The 17,423-nt window shown below is 34.1% G+C and overlaps 1 protein-coding gene across 4 annotated transcripts in view; it reads right to left on the bottom strand.

Moving 5' to 3' along the window:
- LOC150104464 (serine/threonine-protein kinase Tao-like) overlaps positions 1-17,423 on the bottom strand; it is a 713,758-nt gene that overhangs the window by 499,410 nt on the left and 196,925 nt on the right. For all 4 annotated transcript variants that reach the window (XM_090395159.1, XM_090395157.1, XM_090395158.1 and 1 more), the window contains 2 exons: positions 17,309-17,423; positions 12,812-12,883 (listed from right to left, as the gene is read on the bottom strand). In XM_090395159.1, the coding sequence (XP_090251285.1) occupies positions 12,812-12,883; positions 17,309-17,423 (187 nt within the window). The remainder of the gene's footprint in view (positions 1-12,811; positions 12,884-17,308) is intronic.

The raw sequence follows: 17,423 nt of genomic DNA, 5'->3' as shown, positions 1-17,423 counted from the left end.
TAATGATTTAATGATGCCAAATTTTTGAGATGAATGTTGAGCAGAAGAATTGTGAATGTAGTGACCTGAAAATGTCGGCTTGTGATAGACAGAAGTGGCGATAGAACCATCTTCTTTTCTTTGGATGTGTAAATCCAGAAAGGAGATACCTGGTGGAGATTCTTTTTCTAGCATAAATTTGATGCAAGGATGAAGGAGGTTTATTTTATCTAGACAGATGTAGTTCTTGTTCAGGGACCCCAAACAGCAAAGATGTCATCGACATATTGTAGCCAAATTTTTGGTTTGGGTGTAAACGTGAAAATTTTTTCTTAAAGGTATTCTAAAAACAGGTTTGCTAAGTTTGGTGATATGAGAGACCCCATTGCTGTTCCTTCCTCTTGCTTGTAAATTTTTTCTTTCCAAGTGAAGTAACCAAACATAACAAATTTGAATAATTCAACATCATCAGATGGAAATTTTTGAGTTAACAAGTCTACTGTTTCTTTATGGCAAATATTAATGAAGAGGGAGACAATGTCGAAGCTAATTAGCATGTCACTTTCCAACAGTTGAATGTCTTATTTTTGTGTGAAACTCTGTGGAATTTTTAATTGATAAGGCTGAGTAGCCTATGTCAGGACAGAGAAGGTTAGATAAAAATCTTGATAACTTGTAAGTTGGGCTGCTAATATAATCCACGACGGGTCTGAGTGGAACATTATTGTTGTGAAGCTTAGGTAAACTGTATATTCTAAGAGGTCTAGCATGGTATGCCCTTCATCTAAGGAAGTGGTTTCATCAACTTGAGTTTCTTGAGCTGTCTTTTTGTAGAATCATAATCAAATTTGAAGTATTTCGATCTCAGAGTAGTAAATTCATTTTTTGGTTATATGAATTGGTATCTTGAACCACAGTGGTATTTCCCTTGTCAGCTCTGGTGATGATTATGTTTTTATTACGTTTTAAGGAGGTAAAATATTTCAATTCGGATGATGGGATATTCAAATCCGAAGGTTTGGCATCATAGATTATTTTGGCTATTTCGAAACGAAGTCTGTTGGTTTCAATACTGGAAAATGGCCAATGTTTCTTTCAATGTTGTGTATAAAATCTAAATATGGAAAGCATTTAGGTGAAATGGGAAACTTATGACCTCTTGCTAGAACATTTAATTCATCTTCTGTTAGTGGACGGTTAGATAAGTTGACAACCCATTTTTCGATCAGTAATTTGTTCGTATTATTCTTAGATCAATTTAACAAATTAAAGTATTTTTTATTTAGAGTAATATTACATTTATCAAATGCTTTGATCCCCAAATTTTTTGAGACACTAATAATCACTTGTAGAAATTCTTGATTTAACATATTTCACTATTTTGCTTTTAATTCTGTAATTTTTAAATTATTTGTTGCCAATTCATGTTTAGAAACTCTTAACTGATTAAGCAGTAATGAATGGCTTGCTTTCTGATAGATTTTATGAGCACCTGGTGATTTGATAACTTCCTTTAGTTCAGCAAACATTGGAATGAGTTTATCCCATCTGCACTTTTTTTAAAAAGAGATTTGGGCACGTATCTTACCCTGTTTCAATTGAAGTTTGCCTAGTAAATCCATCTTCTGTGCTGTCAATTCCCCATGAAGGAATAAGATTTTATTATACAATGAAACTTGTGGAGAATTCATGGCTAAACAAACACATGCAATAGTCACAGAAATAAGTTTTAATAAGTAAATATTTCATCCTAAGTATCTTAGGACATAGTCAGTACAGTTAATTCAAACAATACTAGGAATAGCATACAGTTAGGGTGCAGGATTACAATGGAATCCCAATATGCATGCAGTAGTGTTATAGAATTAATTTAAAATATATCTTAAGGGAAAAAAAAGAAAAGAAAATGCTTTGATCCCCATATTCTTTGAGACACTAATAATTACTTGTAGCAATTCTTGATTTAATGTATTCGACAATTCTGTAATTTTCAAATTATATATATGTATGTTAGAGCTCGGTGGATGTGGCGTTTGCACACCACGGTGCTTGGCCGCACGAAGGAAGACTTGATTTCAAGTCTAGTCGGCGACTAGAGGAAAATTTTCTAAGCCTTTGTTTGACCGGTTCCAGAGTTAGTCAATCTCTGGCATGGGCAGGCGGGTTTTTCGTCCAGTAAACTCAAGAAAATCGACCGTAGAACTCGCATTATTTCAGACATTAAATATGAGTGTTAGACGTAGGGACCACGAGATGGCAGCACTTGTTTAGCCGTCTCTCTTCACTGCGTGCGGCTTAATTAGTGATAGCCTTGAGCCAGCTATCTCTGATTGGGTACCAGTGGAGATTGAACTGCCCACTCAGTCTCCAAAAGTTAGATAGGGCTAAAAACGGCTTCGCCTACTCCCTATATATGGGAATAAAAAGGCATTAGCTGATTTTTTTTTCCTGATATGTATGTTATCTTATTTTCATGTAATGTTTTTTCTTATCCTCCAGATATATTTTAATTTAATTCTATAACACACTACTGCACGCATATTGGGATTCCATTGTAATCATGCACCTAACTGTATATTATTCCTAATATTGTTTGAATTAACTGTACTGACAATGTCCTAAGATAGTTAGGATGAAATATTTACTTACTAAACTTATTACTGTGGTTATCACGTGTGTTTGTTTAGTCACACTTTGTCTTATTTGAGTTGTAAGTCAGCAGTTAGAATTGAAGTACAGGAAGATGGTTTATTGTTAAATCTGGTGTCAGACAAGGATGTACATTATCCCCCTCTGTTATTCATTATCTGTATGTATCACATTATGAGAGGAAAGTGGTTTTAAATCTGATATCAAAATTGGAGACGTTAATGCAGCCTTTGCTTCATGCAGGTGTGTTAAACTTCTAAATAAATCCACTACAAGTCTGTAAGATTCACTGACTAAATTGAATAACTGTTGTAGATTTGGTATGAAAGTCAGCAATAACAATGAAAATAAGCAGAAACATTGAAAATATCAACTGCATTGTGAATGGAGATCTTATAGAACAAGTAAACCATTTCAGCTACTTAGGCACGATTTTTAATGAAGATGGTAAATTAAATATTGAAATAGACAACAGAATCAAATAAGCTGGTATGGTAGGAAGTCAATTGAATAAATTTATATGGAATAAGAGAGAAATTAGGCAAAACACTAAATTAGATATATACAAGACAGTGTTCAAACCAATTTTAACTTATGGATCTGAGAGCTGGGTTAGAAATAAAACACTTGACCAAAGACTACAGACCACAGATATTAGAGTCCTGAGAAAGATTAGGGACATGAACAGATGGCATCAATGGCAATATCATATTAAAAACAAGGATATTAGGAAAGAACTTGATATTATTAGCATCCAGGAATGTATTAGCAGAGCTAATCTCAAGGTGGTATGATCACCTTATTAAACAGAATGGGAGAGGAAAAACTAGCAAAACAAGTATTATCTGCCAGGTTGGCAGGAAAAATATAATAGAAATAACAGAAATATAAGATCTGATAATGTTGGAGTCTTGACAGGTAACAGATTGATCTGGAGGAAAATTGTAGATAGGAAGTTAGTAATGATGTAAATTTTCATGTAGTGCTATCATATCCTGTACACCCCTTGAAGGTACATGTCAGGAATTTGATGATGATCATCATATTATTGATACTGGGGATGGACTAAAGGGAAATATTAGCATGTGAGATAATGAGAATTTGATGCAAGCAGCCACTGAAGCTAGAGACATTGAGATTAGAGTAAACAGAGTTAAAGTTTAGGGACTATAATGCTAAGGTGGTTAAAATCATTGTATGAATAAACTGCACTGATGAAGAGAACACTAACCTGAGAAAAAGGAAGCTTTTCTCTCTTTATAAGACTTCGATAAGACAACCAGAATACTTAGTGCAGATATGATCACCTGGTTCCGAGGAGATAGGGCAGTTGAAAGATGTAGTGACCAAGATGGTAAAATGCCTACAGCGTTTCACATTTATAAGTACACTGTGGGAATATGGTCTTCAAAGCCTGAGAAATAGATGAATGAGGTGGGATATGATAGATATAGTCAGTAAGGAAAACTTCTAGGATAGTAAAAAATGAGATTTTGCAGCTTGTAGATGGTATAGAAGAAATTTGGATCATCCCTGGAAAATGGCTGAAGTAACTGCTAGGAATCAAAGTCCAGACTCCTTTCATAGCAAGTGGTGTGTGTATGCATAATAAGCTACTGTTAAATGCTGTGAGTCCATTTTGAGTAAATGTTAACTCATTCATAACAAGCAATGTCCACATATGTGGATGCTGCTCAAGAGATCTCATTTCACTGTATGTATCTTGCTTCCACACCAGCAGGCATCTTTTTACAAAAGTTATATAGCATGTTGCAGCTTTTTGGTAGAATTTTATTTGTAAAATTAGAATTTATAAACTGTCTTGATGGTACTGAAAATATCAAATGCAATTTACACTGACGATGAAAGCAAATAAAGATAGGTGTGTGTATATGCACACGCCTATCTTTATTTACTTTAAAATATCCGCTTTACATAAATCATTTGCTTTCTGCACCCAATGACTAAATTACAAACAGTTGTTACATGTATTTTCTGCAACAAAAATACTAGTTGTTACATGTATTTTCTGCAACAAAAATACTAGTTGTTACATGTATTTTCTGCAACAAAAATACTAGTTGTTACATGTATTTTCTGCAACAAAAATACTGAAGAGAACAAATGCAATTAGTTAGGTACTGTGTTTGATGCTTCAATAAAATTGTTTTGCTTCAATGTATTCACTGTAGTGTCTGTGAGAGGAGATGTGCCTTTCATTATGAAATATCATTCCAGCTGTCTCTAATTACATTAACTGTTGCTAAATATAGTACAACTGTATTTAGTGATACAATAAAATCACTTTTTCTTCTTGCTTCTGCAGTATATAGTATGTTGGGGATAGAATATTTTTCATGCTAAAAGAACATTTTCATCCCAGTCTTGGGAAAGAACAGATGTGGTGAATAAATATTCATATATTCCTGATATAACAAAGAGGAATCCTATGTATTATAAGAAGTGGACTGCATCCCTTTATTTCCAACAAAATACTAGTGAAATATATCTATTATTGATAAGCCAGAAGAGATGCTGTCAAAAAACACCTCGTGATAAATATAGGATGTGAAAGGGCGATAATTCTGATAATGATTGAAATTGTGTATGTATTACTATGTAAAATGTGTATAATGATCATAAGTGAATAAAAGCAATCAAAATACATATAACAAATTGTACAAGATGATCTGCTTCTCCATCAACCAACATATATTCCTGACATGCCTAGATAATTCACCTGATCAACATTAGTTCACTGAATTAGCCCCTTCCTATAGTTATTTACTCAGCTACCAAACACATATTATCTCCACTGTTTATTATTAGTTAGTTACATTTTGCAAACAAATCTTTTTCCCTCACCTCATAAGTCCCACTCCCCCTTTTTTTTTAATTATGTATATCATAAATATAAATATACATGTTCGTATAGGATCATGCTATTATTTCCATCCAGCAATTTAAGGATACACACACATATCACAAATGTAAAATTAATAATTCATTTGCAAGTAATGAACATATTTCTATTCATACCTGTTCTCTCACATTTGTCATTCTTACATTGATTATTAATAGTGGTTCACATATTTAGACCATTTAGAAATTCAAATATACTAACTAAATATAGCATTCCTCTTAATTGTTTTCTACTATATTCAAAAATAAACACATTTGTTTCCCCTCTCTTTATGCAGATTTGGTTACAACTGAAGAATCAGTCATGATATATCATGTGTCTGCCAATACACCCACATGAAATTGTAGCAGGACGAATTGTTTTTGCTTGTGCAACCAGAAAATCAAGGTGGTGGCAAGAAATTTTCAGTTGCTCTGACATGAACCTGTTGGGAGGGTAATAAGCATTCTATGGGCGACTAAAATGGCACTGCCTCAAAAAATTCTTGGATCCCCTGGAGTAGAGTACATCATAACAGCAATAATAATAAAAAATCCAATGAACAATTTCAAATCATCTTTCAAACTGGAAAGCTTATGTAATCCAATGACTAAGTAAATGACTCGGAAATAAAACTCCACTATATCCACCTCTTTGTGAACTGGAACACCGTCTCCTTAAGACTATTTCACAACAGAAAAAGACTCCTATGTGAACAATAGGAATCAGCTGAAAACTACTTTCAGCTGATTCCTAGCTGAAAGTAGTTTTCCCCTTTCTCGGTTTTCCCCTTTCAAAGAAATACCCCCCCCCCCCCGAAATCTCTGGAACAGATGATTTGTGTAGTTATTTCCCTTGTGCACATGCATCTTCTGCTTTAGGCCAATAAACAGTGTGCCAAAAATACAGGTTTCAGCACTGAGTTTTAAATGACAAGAAAGGTTAATTTTAACTATACACTGAAAGTAGTATAAATTACATTATCTCTCTCACCATTTCATAAGGTTGAAAGAGGTGTGTTCACTTAGTGACTATCTAGACTTAACTGAGTTCAATTAATTATTTCTAGAACTTGAATGCAGTGCTCCCTTGGACATCTCTCATTAGTAATACCATATAACAATTTCAAATGACAAATTTACACATTTATTCTTAAAAAAAAAAAAAAAAAAAATCAGCTAACGCCTTTCTATTCCCGTATACAGGGAGTAGGCGAGGCCATTTAGCCCTTATCTAACTTTTTTGGAGACACTTATTCTTTAAAATAATAATCTAAATATATTTCATTTATACATAAACAAGACATCTGCAACAACAACAAAAAAAAATCTCAAATTGCCCAGCTTATGACATATAAAAGGAAAGCATGCACTGAACTTAACTATTATAACACACAACATTATTTCACAAAGTGCAGAACATTGAATTATTTCTTTTTCCCTGCTTTTAATATGTGGGATATCTGAACACACACAGTGTGATAAAAATTAAAATATCCCTCTGTCATGCAAAAGCAATATCTGGAGGGGGGGGGGGGGTTCCAAAATTCATCCAGCAGGGAACATTGTAAACACCAAATGCAATGAATTTGCATATCACACAACTTAGCAGGTGATGGATAGGATTTTTCTCTTCATTCAGGTTGTTAATACTGTCTAGAGTGATGGCACTAACCTTGCCCTAGTGTGCTTTGCTTCTGAAGCTGTACTATCTAAACATTTACAATGCTGTTGCTGCATTCAACGAATTTCGTCGCCTGAACAAATGTCGACAAGGTCCACTATCTCCATTTGTTATGCGATGAATGATTACTCTCTGTGAAGAAACGGGATCACTGGGGGTTAGACCTGCAGAATCTAACAAATTCCTTTGCATTCACCCAAAGCTACTGTCTGGTGCAGATTTACAGCTTTGTTTATAATTGGACTTTCTTTGAGTACATTCACCACTCATATCCTGTAACTTGATCAGTTACTGCTGAGAGGTATCGCAATACAATAAACAATTTTGTTGTGCCACAGCTACAGCACCTGTGTATGGATTGTCATTTTCATGTAGAATGGGATCCTAAACACACTGGTCAGTTTGTACAGGAGGTTCTTCGAGAACATTTCACAGAAGCCAGAGTAATTAGCTGTACATTTCCTAATGCATGTCTGCTTCATTCACCTGATCTTACTCCCTGTGACTTCTGGCGATTTTTCAAAGACAGGGTTTATCTGGATCATCCTGATAACTTGACAGCACTGAAAGACCGCATAATGCAGCATGTATCCTTATTAGTTACATCCTGTAGTTGAACACACTGTGCAAAGGACAGTTTGTGGCATGCTGGAAGAGCAGCACATCAAACAATACAGTATATGAATGCATAATGAAATAAATAAAAATGTTATTTGTGCTTGTGTTGCTTTTCTTTTTACACACAGAAAATTACTACATTTACATTCAGTACGCTATACAGTGCCCCTGGTGTTTGTGAATTTTGGAACTACCCCCTTCCCTCAGATATTGCTTCTGCATGACACAATGCAGGAATGCATTGTGTCAAATTGACACATTGACCTTAATTGCTGGAACAATTTTAATGATATTTCCAACAGTATAGACTAATCAACTTGGACTATTATAGACCAGATGATACAAATTAGTTACAATAAAACATTTCAGTCCAGAAAAGTTTCTCAAATAAAAAAATTTGAAGAACTTTATAAGAAAAAATACAATTCTAGTCAGAGTCTCCCGGATGATAAAGTGATTTTCAACCTATCAGGTTACAGTCTTTCTAAACAAGAATCCGAAATTCTTAAAAAGGGTTTTAACTTTTCAATTGCTCCTAGCCACATCCCAAAAATGGACTTCATATGTGGTATTGAGAAAGGTCTTTATCCACTCCCGGAGACAATAGCTAATGATATAAGATTCCGAAGTACAATCATCCTTTCGACAGCTAAACCACCAAAACAAAATACTACTCCTTCAGATAAAAAAATAATTTGGAATTTAAGAAGAAACAAGGACATAATAGTTACCAAAGCAGACAAAGGAAACTCCACAGTAATTTTGAACACCAAAGATTATATTAGTAAGATCAATAGTTTACTATCTGACCAGTCCACGTACAAAATATTAAATAAAGATCCGACCATGAATAACCATAATGAAACCAATCTTCTGATTTGCAATATGAATGGTTGGCCTCAGGAGTTGAAAAGAAAATTTAAATCTTCGCATCCCATAACACCTTGCCTTTATGGTGCACCCAAAGTACATAAAGATGATGTTCCACTCCGTCCTATAATAGATGGCAGATTCTCCCCCCACATATCTACTAGCCAAACACCTCGCCAACCTATTACAAGGAAAAAGCAGACAATCAGTCTTACATAAGGAACTCTCTACACTTTGTTGAAAAACTTAACGTTAAGCTATCCAAGACAGACATAATGGTAAGTCTTGATGTTGTATCCTTGTTTACAAACGTAGCAGTTGAGGAAGTCATAGACATAAAAGATCTCTTTCCTAATGATATCACACAACTTTTCAATCACTATCTTAAGTCTAATTTCTTCAAAGTCAATAACATTATATATCAACAATTAGAAGGCCTAGCAATGAGAAGTCCCCCATCACCACCATGTGCGAATTTGTTTATGGAGAAATTAGAAAATGATATTTTAGCTAACATTACTCCAAAACCAACAGTCTGATGGAGATACGTTGATGATGTGTTTATTATCAGGAGAGAAAAAGTAGAAAGATTATATGAGTTCTTAGAAAAAATCAACTCTTTTCATGACAAAATAAAATTTACTTTAGAGTTAGAAAGTAATCAGCAATTACCTTTTTTGGATACTTGTCAAAATACTAGAGAATGAAGATATCCAACTTACTATATATAAGAAACCCACTGATACTGGACAGTATCTCCATTATTCTTCAAATCATCATCATCATACACAAACATGCAGCATCATCCATATGCTACGAAACAGAACCCACACCATAGTCACAGACAAAGAAGACGTATGTACAGAACTTTCCCACATCTCCAAATAATGACTGACGTATATCGCTTCACACATACCATGTCATGCAAAACTAGTCAACGAATTTGTACATATATGCATTAAACCTATGGTCTTATAACCCAAATATTGGTTGTGTTGATTATAGTAATTAAAGACCAAATATAACTTTTCAACGAGATACATTCTGTGCATCTGTTATAACAATCAGAATTCTATTTACAGTGATATACTGAATATTCAAGCAACTCAAAAAGTTAACAGGTATGACTTCCAAAAAAAAAAAAGTGATTTAGAGCATCAGTGTGTGCTCTTCTCAGTAGGTATTCAGCAATTTAACATATAACAGATCTGGTATGGGAGCTTACTTAATAGACTTTTTTGTAAGACCCTTGAAAGTCATTGACGATAACAAAAAGCAACCATCTAGTTCTGACCAAATTTTTCCATGGGATTTGTCCAGAGATGGGTAACATAGGTAAGTAAACAAACTGTTGATTGACATTGGAGGAATCTATACTGGTAGTTAGTAGTTGAGTGCTTCTAAGGAGTCGAATGTTGATGGTTTTCTAGATTACTTCAGAGAGAACTGAGAAAACCTGTGCAGTGCTTTAACAAGAATTTGTTACTCTTCTTAGAAACAGATTGTATGTGGCCTAATTTCCATGCTAAAGGATATATACCAGTAAAACATGGGAGTCAACATAGAATGGGAATCAACTCTGGAGCACACAACTTTTGAATGGTTGGGAAATCCCATCTGGACAAAGTTTTTTTTGTAACTAATTTGGACAAAATTGTGGTTTCTTTCTGATGGAGGTCAAAACAGACATTGTGTGGCGAATGTTTGGAATGGTTGAGGAGCATATATAGGAACTGTACAGGAATTATAGGAAAAGTAAAAGGCATAGTTTGTCGTTTTTGTGGGCAATGATTCTATAGGACAACCCAAGTGTAACAGTTGTGAGAGCTGTGTTAGAAGTTACAGCTGATGGCAACTGACCAAAAAAGCTTACTAATATTAATTACTTATTGAACAACCTAACCTATACCTCCCAAGTTCTTCCAATAAGTTAATGTATTTTACTGCTTTTTGTTCTTATCTTACTGGCAACATTAAAACCTGATTGCACTGCAAATACTGTTCATAAATAGCTATAACATCGTGTTATGATTTCACTTATAATTTTTTTTTTTCAGGGAATTATTCTCAAGTTTTTCAATAAGTCTATATGTCCACAATGTATCACAGGTTGTTGAGACTTCTATAAAAGCCAGTGGTGGTTTCAAATTATACGGGGAGCCTGCTTCAGTATAAGATGTTAGAGCTTTCAGAACAAAGAATGATACCATTATAGGGGACAGGTCTGGAAAGTTCTGATACAAACCTAGAACAAAAATGATATTAAAACAACTGGTGTAACCACAAGAAAGAACATCTCAATAGGCTATGCTAGCTTGACTGTTTTTGGTTTAAATTTTATTTCTAAAATTTGAATTTGTGATCTGTCTTAATGATACAGAAAATCTCAAATGTGATTTGAAATTCTGATTTCCAGTTATAACTTGAAAATTTGCTTGACATATATATTGGTTGGTTTTTGCATCCAATGACTGCATTATGGACAGGTGTAACCACAACTTTTCTGCAACTTCTTCTCATAAAAGAAATCAAAATATAAATAAAATGAAATAAAATAAAATAGAAATAAATACACTTAACAAGCATAACAATTTGTATAAGAGTTGCTTGCCACACCTAGATAAATCACCTAATTGATATTAGCTCAATCGATAAGCTTCTCCCTACAGCTATTTACTAAGTTACTAATGTATGCAGATGATTTTATTACTAGTTAATTATGTATATTTCACAAATAAATATCTTTTGCTCTTCTCAATTATGTCCATTATAAATGTGAATGTCTAAAGATTACAGGATCATAATTTGCTCCACCTCACAACTTACTGGATACACACACAATGTCACAACTGTAAATTACTAGTAACTGATTTGCCTGTAATGAATATATTTCTATTCACACACTATTTTTTTTTTTTTGTATTTATATTTGCCAGTCTCTCATGTCTCATTAATACTGGCTTATATTTACACCTTTTAACAGTCTAAATATTCCAAATCAAATATAGGATTCTGCTTAATTATTGGTTTCTAATATATCATGACACAACACATCCCATCCAGTTTTGATTTCAAATGAAGAACCCATCATGATTTGCAGCATGTCTGCCAATATATAAACAGGAAGAACAAAAAATATTTGTCTTGCTGCAAGGTCAAGGACAGTCCTTATCCCAAAAAGTAGTTGTTAAACTATTTTTGCACTGCGGTTGCTCATGAAATACTGTGTGTAAAATTGCTAATTAATTTCAATTCAAATTTATTTATGCTACTATCAAAACAAAAGACTTTTAAATCCGACTCATGAAAATTTTAAATCTACACAGCATTAAAAGCACTGGTGAGCTAGCAGATAATCCTGAAACCCTGCTGTAGCAAGAGACCAAATGGAATTTTTTCAAGCCACTTCAGACCTTCAATAAAAAGAATGGTGGTCTCATGCCAGGAAATAATGTGCACCCTAAGACATTTACAAACATTCACACCCACAGTAGGATTTGAATGTAATCTTGGATGGAGAGAGCAGTGATACTATTTACTTGCATTTCAAAACTGTGCCCTGCCACAGCATATAAATCCTAACAAGAAGCCAAGCATGGCTGGAAAATAGAGCTGGTTTTTGAAGTTTATGATAGAAGTGATCAATGGAAAAACCAAACAGATATGAAATAAAAAAAAAATGATATAAAGTAACATTTCAGACAAACTCTGTAGACTTGACCTAGATGTCTAGGTTAATGAATACATGTTTTGCCATGATAACACTGCTCAAAGAAGTAAATCCTGTGGGGTCTTGAGTTGATCTAGGTGCCCAGAGTCTAAATGTCCCATAGAACAGAACATTAAGGTCTATACACTTCCATTATAATATTAGCAAGAACAAATGTATTAACATAGGAATGACACCAAATACCATTTATGTGCTACTGCAATAAGGTCAGCAATTACTTTCTGGGTCAGGTGAGGAAAAAATGACAAAAATACATATTTCTTTATTAAAAATCAATCTTTTATTTTTTTCATCAATTTTGTCCAAATATTTTGGAGAATGTAGTAGCAGTAAAGTACATTATATCTAAATGTATTTTAAAATGTCTAAAGGATACTTACTTCTGCTGACTGTTTTCCAGTGAAAGACATCTTTTTGATTGCAACCACCTCCTTGGTAATTGCATTTCTGGCCTAAAAGATCAACAACAGAAAAATTACATACATGTGATAAGAATATATACATGTATAGTTCTTATGTCAGCCCTGTCATTAGTAGCTTTCTACAAACAATGCTGGTACAATACAGTACAAGTCTTCATAACAGTGTTTTTTTTCACAGTTTAAACACTAAGAAAGAAAAAATTAATTTATTGAACTTACTAATAAGGCATGATCCTATAAATATGCATGCATTGATTATCCTAAATGAACTATATCACTTCAGATGGCAGAAATGTGTATTTAACTGATTTATAAGACAAGCAAAGCAAACTTTCAGATAGCTAAAATAAATGGATGCCTGCTAAATCTCAGAAAGCTGGTTGGTCTGCAGTAACTAAATCTCTACTGTATGTCTTCATAATAGTGGTTCTTGTAGCAGTCCAGGATGAATCTCACATCAAACAGGCAGGCATTAAAGCATCAGAATGAAAGATATTATCAAGGAATGGACTAATGTATATGTGATGTCAAGATGTGGCACCGTCACCTTCAGAAGGAATGCCAAGTGTTCTGTGGCGCTAGGAACCACTTAAGTCATAGATAAGTTTATCACTCAGTACAATAAACTGCTTTGTTAATTGAAAAATTTAAGTCTTAAGTCCAAAACCTACACCTGGACCTCATCCTATTTCCCTCTATTTATTCCAGAATGTTTTCAGAGTTAAATCACAGAGGGACCCAATATTTCTTCTTTTCAAAAGTATGGCTTTAAACTTACAAGAAGCTGCTGGACAGCTGATGGGAACAAACCTAACAGCAGTGTTTTAGGAGGCTTCTGAATGTACTAGAGACCATGGTAGGTTTTTAGGTTTCTTTTAATTTTATCAATCCAACAGGAGACTTCATCTATGAGTGTTCAAGCCTATACAAATACAGGCTGAATCATCAGAAAGTGGCAATATGTAGAGTCGTGTATTAAGTTTTCTTAGTATACCTGTATTGTTGCACTACTATTTCCTGTCAGACCTTGTGATGACTTTAAAAAAAAATAAATAAATAAAAAAAAAAAGATGTTAAGGCTTGAAGTTCACTTGATACACTAGGAGATGGAGGCTTAGACCTCTACAGTATCTGTCCAGTTTGAAAATGAAATTTAGCAAGTGCACCTAAAGGAATGTTACACAGAACTATCTATAATGTGTGTGTGTGGGGTGGGAGATGCTTAATTTTTTTTTAACCATGATTACTCTTCTAGATTATACCATCACCATAAAATTTTTAAACAGGATATTACATAACAAACGTTAATTCTCTTTGATACAAAATTTCTAAGCTTTTCCAGTTTATTATCCTCTTTTGTAGGAAAATTGTCATCATAGCCCTGCCCCTGCTATGATTTCTTTATTCTTTTATTGACAGAGTGGAAGGCTATTCCCAACACACTGACCTGTCCCAGCCAAACTGACAGATGTGCAGCTCTCTGTAGTGAGGAACATCGAAACTATAAATTTCATGAGCTGGAACAATCTGGTTTTGCAGAACATGTCATGTCCCTCCAAACCCAGGATTCTTTGGAAGATGACTAAGGTCCAATCATTTAAATCATTTCCTCATGGAACATTTATATATAAATCAGTAAAATCTTGAACTGTCTTTTTTTTTTTCTTTTTTTATAAATGTAACCTCCTAACCACGAAAGGTTAGAAACCTATAGTACATGAATACTGTGAATGGGTTATTGTTTTTTTATTATATATATATATATATATATATAATGTGGCTATCAGCTTTTACTCGGTGGACCTACTGAGGTTCAGTCCTACTGAACCCGGTCCACTTAAATAAAAATTTAAGTTATAACATCCCAGATAGCCATGCTGCATTTATTCAATATTGGCGTTCACGTGAACTTGCACGCACAATTGCAACAAACAATGGCACGCCAGTTGGAACAACTTGAAAAATACGTTTTTATGTATCGATTATGTGAGGCAATTTGTACCTGTAATTTCCAGTTTGTTTAAATAATTCAATGTTTATTAGTATTCCTTTCCTTTATAAATACCTGAAGAAGGCTGCTATATGCCGAAACTAGTAGTATTTATCATTAAAATCTTTATATGTTATCTCGGTCTTGGAGTCATTAAATCTATTTTTTGAAATGTATAACAACCGAGTAAAAGCTGATCGCCACATATACAGGGTGTTCGGGATAAATTTGACATATTTATAATTAATTATATTTTTCCGTAAGTTACATGTATTAACACACACTTCTCTTCATTTAAAAGTTTGGACCCTTCTTCATTCATATACAAGATGTCAGAAAGGATGGATAGCTGGAACCCACCTGAATCATCGAAGAGAATAACTTGTATCATGATGATTCGTGCCCGCCATCAAAATAAGGATATTACGACTGCTGCCCAATGCTCCCTGAATACAGTAAAAACAATCAGGCATGAACTAGAGACTTGCAATGGTGACTACGAGGATGTAGCAAGAAGAAAGATCCCTAGCAGACGATCTGATTGCGTTCGTACAGCAGAATTCCTCGCAAATCTGCAGGAACAGGTGTTGAAGAACCCTGGCATTGGAATTCGGGCTTTGTTCGTGGAGTTGCTAACTGTAGTCAAGCCCTGGATAACAAGGGTAGCCAATGGTAGGCCGTATGTATGGCAGCAGGATTCGGCCCCTTGCCACACCTCTGGGAAAAGTCAAAAATGGTTGTCTGAAAATTTCTACGACTTCACCAGTCCAAATGTTTGGCCTCCAAACTCCCCAGACCTTAACCCCATGGATTATTTTGTATGGGGCGCAGTTGAAAAAGACACCAATCGCACTTCCAGTAATACAAAAGCCCAGTTAATGGATAAAATTAAAACAGTTTTTGCGGCCCTTCCCAGGGAGACTGTAGCATCAGCTTGTTCGAGGTTCCGAAGCAGAATTGAAGCTGTGATCGATGCTAATGGTGGTTATTTTGAGTAAATCTTGTTGATAGTATTGTAATTAACTCTGCCTGTAATGTTTTTTTGTCAATTCATTAAATTTAATAGATACAAAGAAGATTTTCTTTTTCCTTACGAAACTGTCAAATTTATCCCGAACACCCTGTATGTATATATATATATATATATATATTTTGTGTGTGTGTGTGTGTGTGTGTGTGTGTGTGTGTGTGATTTAATTTTTCACCTAGTCCAGAAACCCTACTCTAGAGACCAAGTATGAAACTCTTCAAACCACTTTAGGCTTCCAACAATAAGCAGGATGGTAGTTTCATGCTGGGTGATGCAACTCATCTCCCACATCTATGCCCATTGTTGGATTCGAACCTACAGCCTGTTAGTTGGAAAGTGGATACATTAATGTCTCAGTCAATCCAATATTATTATTATTACTAATTATTATTATATGGAACAACTCTAATCTCTCCAAAGAACTATCTTCCTTAATGCAGCTCAATTTGGTTTATTTATATTGTTAGGATTTCAGACTATGCTGCTCTATATTATTCACATTTTCCTGCTATATTTACAATTCAATGTTCAGTTATGTTTGCATATGCCCTTAATCCATCCATTTTTTATTTTCGTTATACTTGAGCAAAAATTTTATATGAAATAAATCATTTCAGGTACGTTATTTTTCTTGTTAATTGTGTCTTGATTGCATTAATTCTTCAAGTCAGATGATCATGTGGCTTGATAACTTATGGTAGCAATAATGGGAAACAAGTTTACCTTTAAAATAATACAATAACTGACACTTTGTTGATCATTTGAAAATATCAATAACCTGAACTTTCCTGAGAATCCTCTTTGTGAAGATTCCCAGGAGAAGAACAAGCTTGCTCCACTGTTGGTGCCAGGTGTTGAGCAAGTTCATGCTTTCATTGCTATGCTCTTATAGCCTATCTTATTTTGGTCCAACAGGTTATTTGACTGAGAAGCAAATCTGCAAACATCAAAGCTATATTCAGTTGATGAAACTTCAACAAGTCCAAATCACCTCAGCATGAAAGCAGCACTATAGAATTCTTTAAAATAATACTAAATTGCCTCAATGAAGAACTTTATAAAATAAACATTTATTCAAAGAAAGCCCTGAAGGCATGCTATGAAGTTTAAGAGTTTCTAATTTCTAAATGTAAAAGGATCCCCCATATCCACATACATACCATATAAATAACAGGATAAATATAAAAGGATAAATTACAGTGTGAAACTAGTATATATGTGGCTACATTTAAAAGATAACCACTGTTACAATATAAGGTTGATTCTTCAGTTTTCCATATTGATGTTTTGAGATAAAATAAACAAATCATTAGTTAAGTAATTTAATCATTGGTTAATTAAATTTTCCATTATAAGTAAGAATTTAAATCTGCTAGCGTAAAAGCAAAAATGTTTAAAAGGAGAAAAGCAGTATATATCTTCACTGTTCACTTACATAATAAACAGCACCAAAGCTTCCATGTCCAATTTCACGTAAATCAACAAATATTTTTTCTGGATCTTCTTTATCAAACAACTCTGCAATGTCTGGTTCTTTGAGACTTCCTGGC

This window comes from Typopeltis vanoorti, chromosome 7 (assembly GCF_054136105.1).
Source record: "Typopeltis vanoorti isolate ZY-2024b chromosome 7, IOZ_Tvanoo_1.0, whole genome shotgun sequence".
Taxonomy (NCBI): Eukaryota; Metazoa; Arthropoda; class Arachnida; order Uropygi; family Thelyphonidae; genus Typopeltis; species Typopeltis vanoorti.
The sequence above is the reverse complement of the archived record's forward strand: the minus strand, read 5'-3'. Positions and strand labels throughout refer to the sequence as shown.